The sequence below is a fragment of the Eschrichtius robustus genome, chromosome 12 (assembly GCF_028021215.1).
Source record: "Eschrichtius robustus isolate mEscRob2 chromosome 12, mEscRob2.pri, whole genome shotgun sequence".
Lineage (NCBI taxonomy): Eukaryota > Metazoa > Chordata > Mammalia > Artiodactyla > Eschrichtiidae > Eschrichtius > Eschrichtius robustus.
In genome coordinates this window covers 94,911,661-94,930,442 of record NC_090835.1, presented here as the reverse complement: position 1 = coordinate 94,930,442, position 18,782 = coordinate 94,911,661, and the positions used below count along the sequence as shown (strand labels likewise).

The window sequence follows — 18,782 nt, the reverse complement described above, 5'->3', positions numbered from 1 at the left end:
AAACTACAAAACATTGCTGAAAGAAATTTAAGAAGATGTAAATAAATGGAAAGACATCCCATGTTCTTAGGTTGGAAGACCTAATGTTGTTAAAATGTCAATACTACCCAAAGTGATCTGCAGATTCAATGCAATTCCTTTAAAAAAAAACCAATGACTTTTTTTTGACAAAATAGAAAAATCCATCCTAAAATTCCTATGGAATCTCAAGGGACCACTTGTAACCAAGAAAATCTTGAAAAAGAACAACAACACTGGAGATCTCACACTTCCTGATTTCAAAAACTTATTACAAAACAGTAATCAAAAGTATGCTGCTGGCATAAAGACAGACAGGTAGACCAATGGAAAAGAATAGAGAACCCAGAAATAAACCCTTGCATACATGGTCAAATGATCCTTGACACAGTGCCAAGACCAGTCAATGAATCGGGAAAGAACAGTCTCTTCAACAAATAATTTTGGGAAAACTGGATACCCACAGGCAAAAGAAGGAAACTGGACCCTTATCTTACACTATATACAAAAATAAACACAAACTGTTTTAAAGACCTAACGTAAGACCCAAAACTATAAAACTTATAGGAAAAAAAACAGAGAAAAGCTTCAAGACATTAATCTTGGCAGTGATTTCTTAGATATGACAGGCAACAAAAGAAAAAAGACATGTGGGACTATATAAAACTTAAAAACTTTTGTGCACTAAGACACAATCAAGAGTAAAAAGGCAACTTACAGAATGGTAGAAAATGTTTGAAAATCATATATATGATAAGGGGTTAATATCTAGAACATATAAAGGACTCCTACAACTCAACAACAATAACAACAACAAATCAAATAACCTGATTAAAAACTGGGCAAAGGAGTTGAAGAGACACTTCTCCAAAGATGATATACAAACAGCCAACAAGCATATGAAAAGATGTTCAGCATCACTAATCATCAGAAAAAGGCAAATCAAAACCACAATGAGATACCACTTCACACTCAATAGGACAGCTACTAGCAGAAACAAAAGAAAGTAATGTTGGCATGGATGTGGAGAAGCTAGAAACCTTGCACACTGTTGATAGGAAACGTAAAATGCGTGCGGCCATTGTGGAAAACAGTATGGTGGTTCCTCAAAAAATTAAAAATAGAATTACCATGTGACCCAGCAATTCCACTTCTGGGTATATATCCAAAAGAACTGAAAGGAGAGCCTCAAAGAGATGTGTACAACCGTGTTCCTAACAGCATTATTCACAAAAGCCAAAGGTGGAAGTAAGGTTAAGTGTCCATCAACAGATGAATAAATAAATGTGGTAAATACATACAGTGAATATTCTTCAGCCTTAAAAAGGAAATAAATTCTGATATATGCTACAATAATGTGAATGAACTTTGAAGACATTCTGCTAAGTGAAATAAGTCAGTCACAAAAGATTAATTACTGTATGATTCTACTCATATGAGGTACGTAGTCAAAGTCATAGGGAAACTACAATGGTGTTTGCCAGGGGCTGGGGGGGAGGGGGAATGGGGAATTAGAATTTAATGTATATGTAATAATTTCTTATCAAGCTTGCTCAAGTTAAGACAGAAACTGGCTGGAGCTTCGAAATCTACTGGTATTGGCATTTAAACCTATTGGCATCTAAAGATTATCATATTTCAATTTCTCTGCAGTCAGGATTCATACACATATAGGCTGAAATGTTTCTTAGAGTATTAAGTATTCTAATTTTGTAGTATGTCATATCCTAAAAGTGCTTTTTATTTACCCATTCTCTCATCCCTACAGCAGTTTATCCTATAGGATAAAAGTGATAGGACAACTTTCTAGATATTGGCAGACATTTACTAAATCTAGTATATACAGAAGCTATAGAGAAAAAACAAATCTAGTATGATATACTTCTACTGGAAGGTATGCTGCTAATAGCAATGCCAGTTTTTTATATTTACAGAGCTTCCTTAACCTCCAAATCAGGCCCAATAAAGGATGCATTTTGGGATAATAAGACTAAATAAGGCCACATCATCTACAGATGCACATCAGCCATAAATGCCCAGTTTCTAAGAGTACACCTATGATCACATAGTATCAATCAGCCAATGTAGTCTACAACTTCAATCTACTGCTGACTAGCATATTAGATATGCCATTGTGGGGCTCTCAGAGGCCTGAACTCTTATTGAATCAATAAAAATCTAACATGTACATTATTTGAGGTTCTCCTCATTGATCCATTCCATTAACCTAGCAGAAGAAATCTAGACACCTAATGGCTCACCATCATTAAGACAGTCAGTACAAGGAGGTACATATAAGCAGACAGCTGCAGACAACAGATCTGAAACGGGCCACAGATTCTATAATTGTCGTACTGCACTGTGCTATTTGAAGAACGTCCTATACTCTCCAGCTCCAGTTACTATTAATACAAAAGTTACAGTGGTAAAATTACTATTTAGTAAACAACACTCAGGACGGTTATAACTAAATTATTTTAAGCTTTTGATAATTTTACACTACTTTAAGAGCAAGTATATCTAAGTTGTTTTGAGAATGCATTGTCAAATTTAAGAGCAATGTTTCACAGAGTAAACATAAACTGATTTGCTACATCTAGTAAGATCTATATTCATCATACTGGGGAGTTATCAACAGTACTGTAGTCACACATTATGTGACTGCAACTATTGAATAAATACTTTGAGAAAGGTGGAGGCAGATTGTGAGAAGAGAACTGCCTGGAACTTACAGATTTTAAGATAGGAGCAGGAGTCAGCTCTTAGACAAGACAGAGGGAAAATGCCATCAAGTTTTTGAAGTTAATATCAGAAAGCTGTTCATAATTTGCTTCTAAATAATCAAGGGAGTTAGACTGAGAAGGTAGGTGAATAGACGTGGGAATAAAGAAAACAAAGTCAGCCATAAGCTGGTTGTCTTTGAAGCTGGATAACAGGTACATGGAGGTTCATTGTACTACCCTCCTTACTTTTGTAGTTTGAAAATTTCCACAATAATTTAAATTTAGAAGTTATTCACAAAGGTGTGTGTAATATACACGTAACAGAAAAGCTACCTTACAAACCTAATAATATAATGAATAAAATCCAAGTTGGAATTAACCTTGGCAGACCACTGAATTAATTCCATAATTTCAATGAAAATACAAACAAAAAAGAACTTCACAGATATAAAATGAGAAACGCCATTAATCTCACACCTGAATTAAATTCTTCAAGTTAGTTAATCCCCACAAGCATACTCACTAGGATGCAAAAGAAGGTTTCAGTCACTGTAGATATATGCTGCTGCACACTAAAAGTCTCCAGTCAAAAGAAAGAGAGAAGCTGTGGTCCCATTTGATGTCCAGAAAAGAGAGCAATATAGAAGCAGTCACCTTAGAGATCTACCAAATAAAATCTCAAGATGGTTGCTGAATATATTAGAAAGAAATCTTGAACAGTACAGATATTAAAACTCCCTAAGTTACTCTAATAAAAATAAGCAAGGATTTGAAGACTAAGCCAAACTGAATACCACTAAGAAAACTCAGATTTGCCATTTCTCCCAAATAAGAATCACTCTTTCAGCCCATTTCACCCTCACTAGTTTTCCCTATAAGCAAATCAGGCAGGAAAATTAGTTACTAAGTATACCAAAATTAATAGGCACATATCCACATCAATTATTTAGGCAAGACAAGATTTCACAGAGTTTGAAAAAATTTTTATAATTATAAGTAAGTCAAAACATGTAGTGAAAGAAAAAATATATAAACTGAAAGAAACATATACTTGAGGGATAAAGTGGGCTTCATCAAAATTTAAAATTTTGTGCTTCAAAGGACACCATCAAGAAGCCAGAATAGGAGAAAATACTTGCAAATCATATACAGGTAAGGGCTTATATCCAGAATATGTAAAGACCTCTTTCAATTCAACTATAAAAAGACAAATAATCCAGTTAAAAATGGAAAAGGTGGATCTGCATAGCCATTTCTCCAAAGATGTATAAATGGCCAATAACATGAAAAGATGCTCATTATTAGTCATCAGGGAGATGCAAATCAACACAATGAGATACCACTTCACGTCTACCAAAATAGGTATAATTTATGTTTTTTAAAAAAAGGAAAATTAGTATTTGTGAGGTTGTAAAGAAATTGCATTCTTCATACACCGCTGGTGGGAAGGTAAGATGGTGTAGCCACTTTAGAAAAACAGTTTTTCCTCAAAATGTAAAATTACCCGATGACGCAGCAATTCTCCTCCTAGGTATATACCCAAGAGAAAACATATCCACACAAAAACGTGCATAGGAATACTCAAAGTGGCACTGTTCATAATACCCAAAAAGTAGAAACAACACAAATGTCCATCAACGGATGAATGGATAAATAAAATGTAGTTTCTCCATTCCATGAGCTATTACCTGGCAATAAAAAGGAAGTTCTGATACATGCTATGACATGGATGAACCTTGAAGACATTATGCTAAGTGAAAGAAGCCAGTTACAAAAGACCACATATTTTATGATTCCATTTATATGAAATGTCCAATATACAGATTGGTGGTTGCCTAGGGCTGGAGGGGTAGGGATGGGGAGTGACCACTAATGGGTATAGGATTTTGCGGTGATGGGGAGGAAAGGATGGTGATTAAAATGTTCTAAAATTGACTGTGGTGACTGAACAATTCTGTATATACCAAAACCCACTGAACTATACAATTTAAATGGGTGAGTCCTACTGTTATGCGAAGTACATCTCACTAAAGCTGTAAAACATATATAAAGTGAAATGACAAAGTAATATTCCCAAATATGTCACATTCATGGGTTACACTGAAGCTATTTAATATTTGTCACCCCACAAAAACGCCATAAATGGATCCAAAAAAGCATTTAAAATGCAGGGTCACTCAGTGGTAAGATTAATGAAGTGGCCCAGCTGCGCTAGCTGCAGAGGACGGGAGACAACTGCAGTGACACCATACCCAAGTCCGTGTGCTGTGGGAAGCACTGCCACGCTGCTCCTTTAGTGCCACGACCTACTCTAAGGGCTTCACCTTTACTTTTTTCAAAACCATTTCTGAGGGTACAGAGGAGAACAAAGATTACCTTGACCAAAGCCACATGACTAACAATTGGTGGTATGAAAATTCAAACCCAAAGTCTAACAGCAGAGCTTGCACTCTCAACTGATACAGTATTTCAGCCTCCCTTAATAAACAAAAAAGCTGATAAATAAAAAAGATCTCTAATTTGAAGGTGATCATCACCCTCCTCCAACATCGTTTCTGTACTACACAATTAGATTTACCATAGCCAGGTAACATAAACATATTTTAAATTAAGGCATGAAAACCTATCATTCACAACAAAATATCCACATTCTATTTACCTTCTGTATTACTGACTGTTGGCTCAGGAGTGATTCTCCCATCATGAATGCTAGGGCTTTCCTCATCAGCGTATATTATACGGTCATCTTCCCTATTTTCCGGCCACTGTGCCACCTCTCTTGTGTCTGTTGAGCAGCTACATACATCTTCATTCTTGTGGAAGTATCTTTGTAGCCATCCTGGCACAATATTCTTAACAGATTCTGTAACCCTGCTGAGAATGCCCTGTTGGGGGGAAAACATGTAAGGCAGTTTTAGAAATTTATCTTTTAAATAAGTACCTATTTAAAGAAAGCCATGCCAAGCAAAACACAACTGTTTCCAACAAAGTTTCCTAAAAATCAGTTACGTGAGTTAATGTTGACGTAATGTATTTTACAAATTCTATACTTTATGAAATTCCTACTTTTTTCTTTCTTTCATATGCATATGTCCATGAGCCAATAGTTGTCCCGAATGGCCATATTATTCTAATCTTTAAAAAACTCCCACAGGTCTTCAACTAAGCAATATAAATTTTAGATTTAGTAATAAGATATGCACTAAAATGTTATAATCCCAGACAAAAGGCATCCATCTTGATCCCAGCATATTAAAAGAAGCAATAAATACCTTCAATAGCTTCCTCAAATATTTTACTGCACATTCTTTAAGAACAAAAATTTAGACAAATAAAAATGAGAATTTTTTTAAAAGGCAATAAGACAACTAATCCAACATAATAAGCTCAAGAAATAATCTAAGATTTTTTTTTTGACGGTAAAATTTTGTTATATCAAATGTTGCCTGAAAACCAAGAATTTTATTACAGTAACTTTTAAAGGGAGAAAAAGATGTGGTATAACAACTACCAGCATTATTAACATTCATCAGAACAGACAGTGTTCTCAGCAGTTTCAACATATTATTCAATTTAATCCTCACAATAATCTTATGAAATTGGTTTTAACCATGCCACTTTACAGATGAAGAGAGACAATGAAGTTAAGTAACTTGCCCAAGTACAAACACAACTGCTATGGTATATCTAGGATAGAGTAAAAGCATCGACTTAGAGGTTGGTAGGCTGTACTATGATTTACTCTAGGTAAAATAAGAATAACACTCTCTCCTACTATTACCTGATAGGGATTATAATGAAGATCAAATGAAGTAATGTGAAAGCACTTCACAACGTACTAAATATTAACAGAAACATACACTGATAATTTTATTACTAATGAGAAAAATAAAAAGTTAGCAGAAACAAGCTCGGGTGAGGTAATCAGTTTTAGGCAACAATTCCCTTCACAGAATAGGATTTCAGAGAGAAAGCCATGGAAGGGAAAGAATGAATCAGCAGGTACAATAAAAACAGTAAAGTTAAGGCAGAACACATAAACCTTGAAAGCAAACCCAAGACAAAGAGGCCTTGAAAAATTCTGTCAATAGTAAAGATGGAAGACACCTCTGATATAAGCACTTGAGTAGTATTCTCCTGATTATCTGAAAAGCTGTAGGTAACAACTGGGAAAAAAGTAATTACTTTTCCTCCCATCAGAAACTCTGAACAGATCTACATTGTGTAAGATCTCTAACAACACATGAAGCCAGCAGCCCTAGAATACTCACTACTGAAAAACACAAATTCGCTGTTCCCCTTTTCTATGCCAATGTTACACAGTATTAGTTTCTTTGGAAAGAAAGATTCTATACCTACTCCAAGATTTAATATTTATAAAAAATTCATGTTTATTATTTTGCTAATTATTTATATTTAAATATTTATTTACCCCCTCCCCATATTCCAAAAGACTTGAAAGTGCTTTCAATATGTAACACAGTTTAAATAAGTAAAAAAAAAAAGACACACTTGATACAAAGCGATGTTAACGCACTATAGCAAGAATTTAGAGTAAAATAAATCTTTCGTAGACTTCCTCTAAGGTGTTTAGCTACTAAAAGTATCAGAGATTCCTGTGATCTCTACTCACTGAAGGAGGCAAGTACAGAACAACTTAAAATTAGCACCGTACTTAACCAAAGGTCACTTATGTGGCACCATTAGGTATTGTGGAGAATAGTCAGTAAAAATTAAACAGTCAAAATGGATAAAAAAAAAAAAAAAAAAACTCCTTCGTTGAAACTCATGAATTTTGCTTGGAGACCTTCTCTTTTCTAACCTGAAATGTAACCAATTTATTTAGTCTCAGCCCAGAGCAGCTTAGTACAAAATTACAGTGAGAGGGCTTCCCTGGTGGTGCAGTGGTTAAGAATCCACCTGCCAATGCAGGGGACACAGGTTCAAGCCCTGGTCCGGGAAGATCCCACATGCTGCAGAGCAACTAAGCCCGTGCGCCACAACTACTGAAGCCCGTGCGCCTGGAGCCTGTGCTCCGCAACAAGAGAAGCCACCACAATGAGAAGTCCCCACACCACAGCAAAGGGTAGCCCCTGCTCGCCGGAACTAGAGAAAGCCCGCACGCAGCAACGAAGACCCAATGCAGCCAAAAATAAATAAATAACTATATTTAAAAAAAAAAATTACAGTGAGAGAGAGGAATTACTAGTGGCACAATGAATGACAGCATGATGCACGTGACAACAAAATTAAATACAGATGCTAAAATTGACCTGGAACTGTTATTAAAAAGAAATATCCCCTCACTTCAATATGCCTCTATAGGGTAAATGACCCTAAGTCATCAAGAAAAGTTAAATTAAGCTCAGTATACCCTAGTTACTAGTGGTTCCCAAGATGTGGTCCCTTCACCATTTATATCTGCATTACCTAAGGCCCAATCCCAGCCCTACTAAATTCAGGAGATAGGGCTCACCTGTTTTCACAAACCTTTCCAAGTGAATCTGATGTATGCTATAGTTTGAGAACCACCAATCTAATTAAAGAGATTAGGGGGCTTCCCTGGTGGCGCAGTGGTTGGGAGTCTGCCTGCCAGTGCAGGGGACGCGGGTTCGAGCCCTGGTCTGGGAGGATCCCACATGCCGCGGAGCAACTAGACCCGTGAGCCACAACTACTGAGCCTGCGCGTCTGGAGCCTGTGCTCCGCAGCAAGAGAGGCTGCGATAGTGAGAGGCCCGCGCACCGCGATTTAGAGTGGCTCCCGCTCGCCGCACTAGAGAAAGCCCTCGCACAAAAACGAAGACCCAACACAGCCAAAAATAAAAAATTAAAATAAAAAAAAAGGGATTAGGAAATTAGATACATTTCAGGAAATCACAATACATTTCAGGGAAAAAATCCCTCTACAAGAGGTGAATAAAATTATGTATACTTAAATCTTAATATTCAGTTATCTGGAAAACATACATGTGGAGTACTAGTCAGACAATAATTAAAATATATCATAATATTAAAATACTATTTAATGAATCAGAATAACAAACCTTACAGTGGACTGTGCTGAATACAATGTGGATTAATAACTATTTCCCCAGTGTTTCCCAAACTTTAGCCATGATTTTTACCTGTACTGTTATTTAATGGTTTTCTTTCTATCTATTTGTTTTATTTCTCTTAATAAACAGTTTTTCCTACACAATAAAATCTACCAAATCACAAATTTGATGCTGTACTGGTCTTCACTTGTGCTGCCCTGACACCATTCCTGACTGGCTGTCTCAACAAACTGGCTTCTGGACTGGCTCATGAGAGATTCTGGAGGATATCAGATATTAGAGGATGGGAGGAAAGAGAAGTCTTTCTTCCTGTGCTCCCTCTGCTCAAGCGCCCCTTCTCTAGAACTACAGCTCCAGCCAGGTAGCCCTTCCTCCACTCCAGTTACACAGTTTCTTCCCTTTTCCATCCAGCCCTAGGGATGGCAGCAGCTTCCCACTGTTGCTAGTCTCTGGGTATCCTGCTATCCCGCATGTATTCCTTTAATCACCACCATATCTTTGAGTAGACTCTTTCTTAAAGATATTTCAGTTGAACCATCTGGAGAACTGTTTCCTGTTGGGTCCTTAGCGTACTTGTTAAATTTGTTTTCTAATTAACATGAAAAATAAAAAGTCAGTCCACGTATCAGTTAGATTCATCAGCTTTAGCAACAATGGAACACATATACCACACCGGGGGAAGCACTTACTATCCAGAAGTTACATCCAACTGTTATCTCTGTAAAACAGTACATAAACGGACCAGGAAAGAGGCTTACCCTGAAGAAAATTTTAAAATCTTATCTAGCTCACAGAGGTAAAAGGCAAACATTGCTTTTCTTCATTTAATTTATACTTACTGATCACATATTACATGTCAGGCAAGAACACTAGGGATAATAAACAGGGAACAGGTTCCTGCCCTCTTGGAGCTTAGATTCTAAGTTAGGGAGACAAATAAGTATAACATGTAACACATGATATGGTGATTCAGTGCTATGGGCAACAATAAAGCAGGGAAGCAAAATGGGGATAGTCGTTTTATATATGCAAAGACCTGAAAAAAGTGAGAAATGAGCCATGTATATTTCTAGCAGAGAAGTATTATAGGCTGAGGAAGCAAAAGGTGCAAAGACTCAAATGTAGGAATGTCCTTGGCACATGCCATCCAAGCTTCTCGTAATGCTGTTAATAAATGCACTATCTGATAGACCTGAAATAACTATTTCGATCCTTCAAAATTCCCCTTTAATCATGTGTGTGCACGTACGTGTATGTGTGAGAATGTACGCGTAACCTTTTGTTCTGTGGCTCATCTAGTGACTATAAAAAAGCCTAAAAATGTGGTTCTCAAATTGCAGTCTTCAGACCAGCAGCCTTGGTGTCACCTAAGAGCATGTCAGATATGCAAACTTGTTTTAACAAGCTCTTGAGGTGATTCTTACGCAAATTAAAGTTTGAGAACCACTGTACTAAAATCATCTAAAAACTCTGACAGGTTTCCCAATTAAGGCCATGATAAACATAACCCTGAGTATAAACTTAACTACAAAATAAACTGTTTCCAAGATTATCTCATCAAAGATGTCATACCATTATACCAACTTTCATAAATACCTACTTTATAACATGAATTCTGAATATCAAATATAGAAAGAAGTAAACAGAAGTAAAACATAAAAGGCTACCTTTGAATCTCTTTTATTTCCAGTTAAAGACTTAACATGCTTATTTATAGTAAATAACCAACTACCAGATATTAGAAGTTAAAAAACCGTTAGGGAAAAGTAATCTCCTGATTATGCACAGAATAGGGTAGACTGAAGACGTAAGGGACCCTGTCTATCATATAAATTTGGAGAAGTACTTCCCTGGCGAGCAATTTTTATGAGTTTCGAAGTACTTCAGCCACTAATGGAAAACTGAGAAAAAGTGAAGGAAGCTAGAAAAGGGGAAAAATAGTTTTCTTATGGAAGAAAAGGTTCCTTTTACAATCACCAAAGAAGGTCTACCTTTTCAAGAGTTATTGAGATAATATGCTTCAGGTCTTTACAGGAATGGGGCAAATCAGCTTCCTATATGGACTTGAAGAAAGAATGTTTTGTGATACTAAAAATAAGCAAGCAAACAAACAAACCAACCTTGAGGGGGAAAGAGGTACACTGAGTAAAGGTCTACTAAGGAGTGAATACTCAAGTCCTACTTTACCAGAATAGCTTTCTCTCCACTTCCACAGGCTTCAGTGGTAAGCATAACTGCCATCATTATAACTTGATGTTTAAGTTTTCCTACAGAAAATCTTCTCTGATCCTCCAAGTCTAGGCAGTCACTCACTTACATGCACCCACAGCACCCTGTACTTCCTACAGGCAATCTGTCATATGGGATGGTAATCACAGTCTATCACCTCCCCTGGAGGATCAGCTCTGTGAAGGCAGGCAACAGGTCTGTACAGTGCACAGATTAGCTGGTGCATGATTTTAATTTTCTACAGCTGCACTAGTCAACCAGCTTTTTATTCCCACATACGAATATGCTGTGGCAAGTTTCAAAAAAGGACATCAATAATCCTAGAATTCAAAAAAATAAATAATACATTTGCTTGGTATAATAGCTTCAGCTTAAACAAATATTATTTTTGTTGCCACACTAGTAGTCCTTCCTCCAAAAAACAACTTGTGAAGTTAGCCAAGAGCATGGGAAAATTGAACCATCCTCTGGAATGATAAATAACACAAAGCCAACTAAATGAAGAGAAGCAGAAAAGTAGTCAAAGGAAGAAAAATTAATGAAGGGCTTATTAGAAAAAGCAACAAAACAAATGGGGCATTAAAATCTTTAAAATACTCCTCACAGCCAAAGCAAAGTCTACACCAGATGATCCTAAGTAATGAAGTTAAATTCAAGGATTACAGGAGTGAATCTTTAAACCTGGACTGGTTAAAATGATTGGATTTTTTTTCTCCTCAAGAACTAAGGGTTCTTCATTTGGCAAACATGGCAAAAACAAAACAAAAACAAAACCAAAAAACCCCACAACAAAAACGCTATCAAAATGTCACTGAGATCTAGCATAAATACTCAATTTGGGGGCCAGAAGTAAATTCAATTCAATACTATACACATACCAAGCACATCCAATTTGTAAGCTACTGTGAATGTATTAGCTTTTCAAATTACATTTAACCTGAGTTCAAGGGTTAATCAAAGAAGCTGAGGTGGGGCAAGGCTCTTCTACAATCCTAACTCAGAACTCATTTGTAATGGAAAAAAAATTCTTTTCCTATATATCTTCTCACCAATTTGTAATATCATAATAACCAGAGACACCTCTCCTTATAAGTACTATACAGCCTTCCTTCTTCTTATATAATGCTCTCTATTCCTATTAGTTTACTTGACTTTTGACCTCAGTTCTATTCAACTGTTTTTTTGTTTGTTTTTTTTGCTGCACCGCGCTGTGTCGCTTGCAGGATCTTAGTTCCCTGACCAGGGACTGAACCCAGGCCCTCAGCTGTGAAAGCACAGAGTCCTAACCACTAGACCACCAGGGAATTCCCTCAACTCTCCTTTCTTCACATTACCCTCTACTAAATAGTAGTATTCAGATTATAAAATCTCCTTTCTCATGTAAACTTTACGGGATTGCTAACTATAAATATCAAACATAACCCATCTTCAGTTTTAAGGTTCTGAAGCCCTATTCTCCCAGAATACACTGCTGTTTTGATTTCTGTCTGTTCTTTCGGCTGCCTTTATTTTGTTGAAGCTTGTCACTGACCCTTAGTTTTCTTCCAAGGGTCTGTGAACTCTCTCCTTACCCACTCAACTCCCGTGTCACTAGTCTCTCCACACTTTCTGGAAGTCTCACTTCATACAGATTCCTTAATCAGTTTTCCCCCTGCTCCATCCAAGCCCAAGTGAAGAACAAGGGCTAAGAACCCAAGACTTCACATGAGACTTAAAGAATATCTAATTATAAATATAAAAAATCTGAAACACTAAATAGTAAAAACCTAGATGCTATTCTAATCTTTCAGTTAGTTCCAGCTTTTTAATATATCCACTCTAACATTACTTATTTTAACAATGCATCTCTATTATAAAGTATTCAAATTCTAATGCAGTTATACTGAATCTAGTTTCAGTAACCTGAATTTAACCTAAGCTATTACTTGTCACGTTTTACAACCTACAGACAGTCATTTAGCAGCCAAGTTTCTCCTGACCACCCAGTCCAAACCTTTCCAGCCACGTAAAATCCATTCCTTATACTTTTCATTTCTCTTCTCAACATCAAGAGATTAACTCAAAAAAACATGAGCACAGGGACTTGCCTGGTGGCACAGTGGTTAAGAATCCGCCTGCTGATGCAGGGGACACGGGTTTGAGTCCTAGTCTGGGAAGATCCCACATGCTGTGGAACAACTAAGCCCATGTGCCACAACTACTGAGCCTGTGCTCTAGAGCCCGCAAGGCACAACTACTGAGCCTGCACTCCGCAACAAAGAGAAGCCACCGCAATGAAGAGTAGCCCCCACTCGCTGCAACGAAGACCCAATGCAGCCAAAAATAAAATTAATTAATTAAAAAAAAAAAACATGAACATAAAAGTTATTGTAGCTAAGAAAATTTTAAATTACAACTGGCCACAATTTTCAACGTCCTTTAAGACTCTAACACTAATTCAGGAAGGAGAAACATGACCTGGCTTAGTCTCTTAATTTTAGAAATCTACATTATAGAGGTGGTATTAATAGATAATTAACAGTAATCAAACAACAAGGACAAGAGAAGGAGTCCCTAAGAGACCTTTCAAACTAGACACAATAAAAGCCTAAAGCAATTTAATCCACTAAAAGTTTCTACAAGATATTGTCACTTGTCTTTCACAATCTGTTTGAAAACTGGGTGTAAAAGTGTATTCCTTAAGTCACAAGCAAACGGGCAGGGAAAGTGAAATATCTTTAGACAGAAGAGGCGTTCTACCATCCTTTTTCCAATAGTAAACATAGTAAATTGTATCTGGTGGCAAGACTTTCAACTGGGCTTAGCAACACAGAAGAATCCTTTAAAAATATATTACAGAGAGAGCGGAGTTAAGATGGCATTCGCGGAATTCGCGTCTCCTCACCACTAGGGCACCTACTAGGCACCAGTGGGGGACCACGGACACGGGAAGAACCCCCAGCGACCAGGTAGGACGGGGGGCATGGGGGGAGTGAAGGGGGAGGAGAAGTGGAGGCGGGACGGGACTGGCGCCCCTGAGGGGCGGCTGGGGGAGAGGAAGGGCTCCCACGCCCGAAGGGGGAAATTGGGGAACCACTGGGAGGGCAGAGGATCAAAAGGGAGCGTGACCAGGTTTCCCTGCCCACTTGGGCCCCTGGGAGCCTGCTGAGATCCTGGGCCTGATCCTCTGCCCACTGAGGGCCCCTTGGCACGGGTCCTGAGTGAGTGGGAGGGAGGGAAGGGGGAGCAAAAGTAAAGGCCGGAACTCCGGGACTGGCACCCCTGAGGTGTGGCTAGGGGAAGGGAGGAGTTCCTACAGCAGCAGGACCCACCCCGGTTACGGGTCCAGTGGCTACGGGGGAGACGGTGGGGGAGGGGCACAAAGGAACAGAAGGGAACGGGGCCAGGGCCTTCCCTGTCCACTTGGGCACCAGGACGCCTGTTGGGCTCCCAGGCCTAATCCTCTGCCCTCGGAGCCTCCCTCCTGCCGTGCAGAGCCCAAGCCCCGCCCCTGCACCCCTCACCCAGGGCCCCACCTCTACACTCGGAGACTCCCTCTGAGACCCCCTCCAATGCACTGGGCCTAAACCCCTCCCACACACCCTCACCCAGGGCCCTAGGAACTCCACATTCTGGAGGCTCTCCTTTGGAGGTGCTGCCTCACCCCTTCCGAGCAGGTCCTAAGCAGAAGCCCCACCCCACGCTTGAACAGTCACCCCGCCTAGGCCCAGCCCAACGCTAAACTACGCTCCTGACTCAGTTCCACCCCCGCCTAAACTCCACCAAGCTTTTTTTGACTCCCATAGCCAAGGCTTTTTTATTTTCTTTTTTCCTCTTTTAGATTGGGGTTGTGTTTTACCTTGTTGATTCACTGTTCCGATTCTTTTACATTTTTATTTTCCCAAATAAATCTTTTACTTTTCTAATTTTATTTTATTCTTTATACTTTGTTATTGTTCTCTCCTTTTGGCTTGTTTCCGCCCCCCCCCCTTTTTTTCTTTTTTCTGTTGTGGTTTTATTTTACCTTGTTGCAGTTGTTTCAACTACAGTTTTATTTTTCCTAATATATTTTTTAATCTTTCTAATTTTATTTTCTTTTTTATTCTTTGATACTGTACTGCTCCTTTTTTTCTTTTTTACCGTGCCACAAAGCTTGCAGGATCTTGGTTCCCAGGCCAGAGGTTAGGGCCGAGCTCCTGTGGTGGGAGCTCTGAGTCCAAACCACTGGACTAACAGAGAACCTCAGACACCAGGGAATATCAATCGGAGTGAGGCCTCCCAGAAGTCCTCATCTCAGCACCAAGAACTGGTTCTATCCAACTGCCTGCAAACTCAAGCGCTAGATGTCTCAGGCCAAACAACCAGTAGGACAGGAATACAGCACCACCCAAAAAAAAAAAGAAACGACTAAAAAATATATTACAGACTAAGGAGCAAGGTAAAAACCTACAAGACCAAATAAATGAACACAAAATAGGCAACCAACCCCCCAAAAAATTCAGAGTAACGACAGTAAACATGATCCAAAATCTTGGAAACAGAATGGAAAAAATACAAGACACACTTAACAGGGGTCTAGAAGAACTAAAGAGCAAACAAACAGTGATGAACAACACAATAAATGAAATTAAAAATTCTCTAGAAGGAACCAATAGCAGAATAACTAAGGCAGAATAACGGATAAGTGACCCGGAAGATAAAAGAGCGGAAATAACTACCGCAGTGCAGAATTAAAAAAAAAAAGAATGAAAAGAATTGAGGACAGTCTCAGAGACCTCTGGGACAACACTAAATGAACCAACATTCAAACTATAGGGGTCCCAGAAGAAGAAAATAAAGGGTCTGAGAAAATATTTGAAGAGATTATAGTTGAAAATTTCCCTAACATGGGAAAGTAAATAGTCAATCAAGTCCAGGAAGCGCAGAGAGTCCCATACAGGATAAATCCAAGAAGAAGCACGCCAAGACACATATTAATCAAACTATCAAAAATTAAATACAAAGAAAAAATATTAACAGCAGCAAGGGAAAAGCAACAAATAACATACAAGGGAATCCCCATAAGGTTAACAGCTGATCTTTCAGCAGAAACTCTGCAAGCCACAAGGGAGTGGCAGGACATATTTAAAGTGATGAAAGGGAAGAACCTACAACCAAGATTACTCTACCCAGCAAGGATCTCATTCAGATTCGACAGAGAAATTAAAACCTTTACAGATAAGCAAGTTAAGAGAATTCACCACCACCAAACCAGCTCTACAACAAATGCTAAAGGAACTTCTCTACGCAGGAATCACGAGAGAAGGAAAAGACCAACAAAAACAAACCCAAAACATTAAGAAAATGGTAATAGGAACACACATATCGATAATCTCCTTAAATGTAAATGGATTAAATGCTCCAACCAAAAGACATAGACTGGCTGAAAGGATACAAAAACAAGACCCAAACATATGCTGTCTACAAAAGACCCACTTCAGACCTAGGGACACATACAGACTGAAAGTGAGGGGATGGAAAAAGATATTCCATGCAAATGGAAATCAAAAGAAAGCTGGAGTAGCAATTCTCATATCAGACAAAATGGACTTTAAAATAAAGACCATTACAAGACACAAAGAAGGGTACAACGTAATGATCAAGGGATCAATCCAAGAAGAAGATAAACAACTGTAAACATTTATGCACCCAACATAGGAGCACCTCAATACATAAGGCAAATGCTAACAGCCATAAAAGGGGAAATCGACAGTAACACAATAACAGTAGGGGACTTTAACACCCCACTTTCACCAATGGATAGATCAACCAAAATGAAAATAAGTAAGGAAACACAGGCTTTAAATGATACATTAACCTAGATGGACTTAATTGATATTTATAGGACATTCCATTCAAAAACAACAGAATACACTTTCTTCTCAAGTGCTCATGGAACATTCTCCAGGATAGATCATATCTTGGGTCACAAAGCAAGCCTTGGTAAATTTAAGAAAACTGAAATCATATCAAATTTCTCTTCTGACCACAATGCTATGAGACTAGTTATCAATAAAAGGAAAAAAACTGTAAAAAACACAAACACACGGAGACTAAACAACACACTACTAAATAACCAAGAGATCACTGAAGAAATCACAGGAAATCAAAAATACCTAGAAACAAATGACAAGGAAAACATGACAACCCAAAACCTATGGGATGCAGCAAAAGCAGTTCTAAGAGGGAAGTTTATAGCAATACAATCCTACCTCAAGAAACAAGAAAAATCTCAAATAAACAACCTAACCTTACACCTAAAGCAATTAAAGAAAGAAAAACAAAAACACCCCAAAGTTAGCAGAAGGAAAGAAATCATAGAGATCAGATCAGAAATAAATGAAAAAGAAATGAAGGAAACAACAGCAAAGATGAATAAAACTAAAAGCTGGTTCTTTGAGAAGATAAACAAAATTGATAAACCATTAGCCAGACTCATCAAGAAGAAAAAGGGAGAAGACTCAAATCAATAGAATTAGAAATGAAAGAGGGGAAGTAACAACTGACACTGCAGAAATACAAAGGATCATGAGAGATTACTACAAGCAACCATATGCCAATAAAATGGACAACCTGGAATTCTTAGAAAAGCACAACCTTCCAAAACTGAACCAGGAAGAAATAAAAAATATAAACAAAGCAATCACAAGCACTGAAACTGGAACTGTGATTAAAAATCTTCCAACAAACAACAGCCCAGGACTAGATGGCTTCACAGGCAAATTCTATCAAACATTTAGAGAAGAGCTAACACCTATCCTTCTCAAACTCTTCCAAAATATAGCAGAGGGAGGAACACTCCCAAACTCATTCTATGAGTCCACCATCACCCTGATACCAAAACCAGACAAAGATGTCACAAAGAAAGAAAACTACAGGCCAGTATCTCTGATGAACACAGATGCAAAAATCATCAACAAAATACTAGCAAACAGGACCCAGCAGCACATTAAAGGATCATACACCATGATCAAGTGGAGTTTATCCCAGGAATGCAAGGATTCTTCAGTATACGAAAATCAATCAATGTGATACAGCATATTAACACACTGAAGGATAAAAACCATACGATCATCTCAATAGATGCAGAAAAAGCTTTTGACAAAATTCAAAACCCATTTATGATAAAAACTCTCCAGAAAGTAGGCATAGAGGGAACCTACGTCAACATAATAAAGGCCATATATGACAAACCCACAGCCAACATTGTTCTCAAGGATGAAACACTGAAACCATTTCCTCTAAGATCAAGAACAAGAAAAGGTTGCCCACTCTCACCACTATTATTCAACATAGTTTTGGAAGTTTTAGCCACAGCAATCAGAGACAAAAAAGAAATAAAAGAAATCCAAATTGGAAAAGAAGAAGTAAAACTGTCACTGTTTGCAGATGACATGACACTATACATAGAGAATCCTGAAGATGCTACCAGAAAACTACTAGAGCTAATCAATGAATATGGTAGAGTAGCAGGATACAAAATTAAAGCACAGGGGCTTCCCTGGTGGCACAGTGGTTAAGAACCTGCCTGCCAATGTAGGGGACACGGGTTCGAGCCCTGGTCTGGGAAGATCCCACATGCTGCGGACCAACTAAGCCTCTGCATCACAACTACTGAGCCTGTGCTCTAGAGCCCGTGCTCTGCAACAAGAGAAGCCACCGCAATGAGAAGCCCGTGCACCACAATGAAGAGTAGCCTCCACTCGCCCCAACTAGAGAAAGCCCGCGTGCAGCAATG

The 18,782-nt window shown here is 38.3% G+C and overlaps 1 protein-coding gene across 1 annotated transcript in view; it reads right to left on the bottom strand.

The window, feature by feature from the left end:
• The window catches only part of NUP153 (nucleoporin 153), a 75,586-nt gene that overhangs the window by 49,909 nt on the left and 6,895 nt on the right, over positions 1-18,782 (bottom strand). The window contains exon 2 of the mRNA XM_068557924.1: positions 5,401-5,626. Coding sequence (XP_068414025.1) covers positions 5,401-5,626 — 226 coding nt within the window. The remainder of the gene's footprint in view (positions 1-5,400; positions 5,627-18,782) is intronic.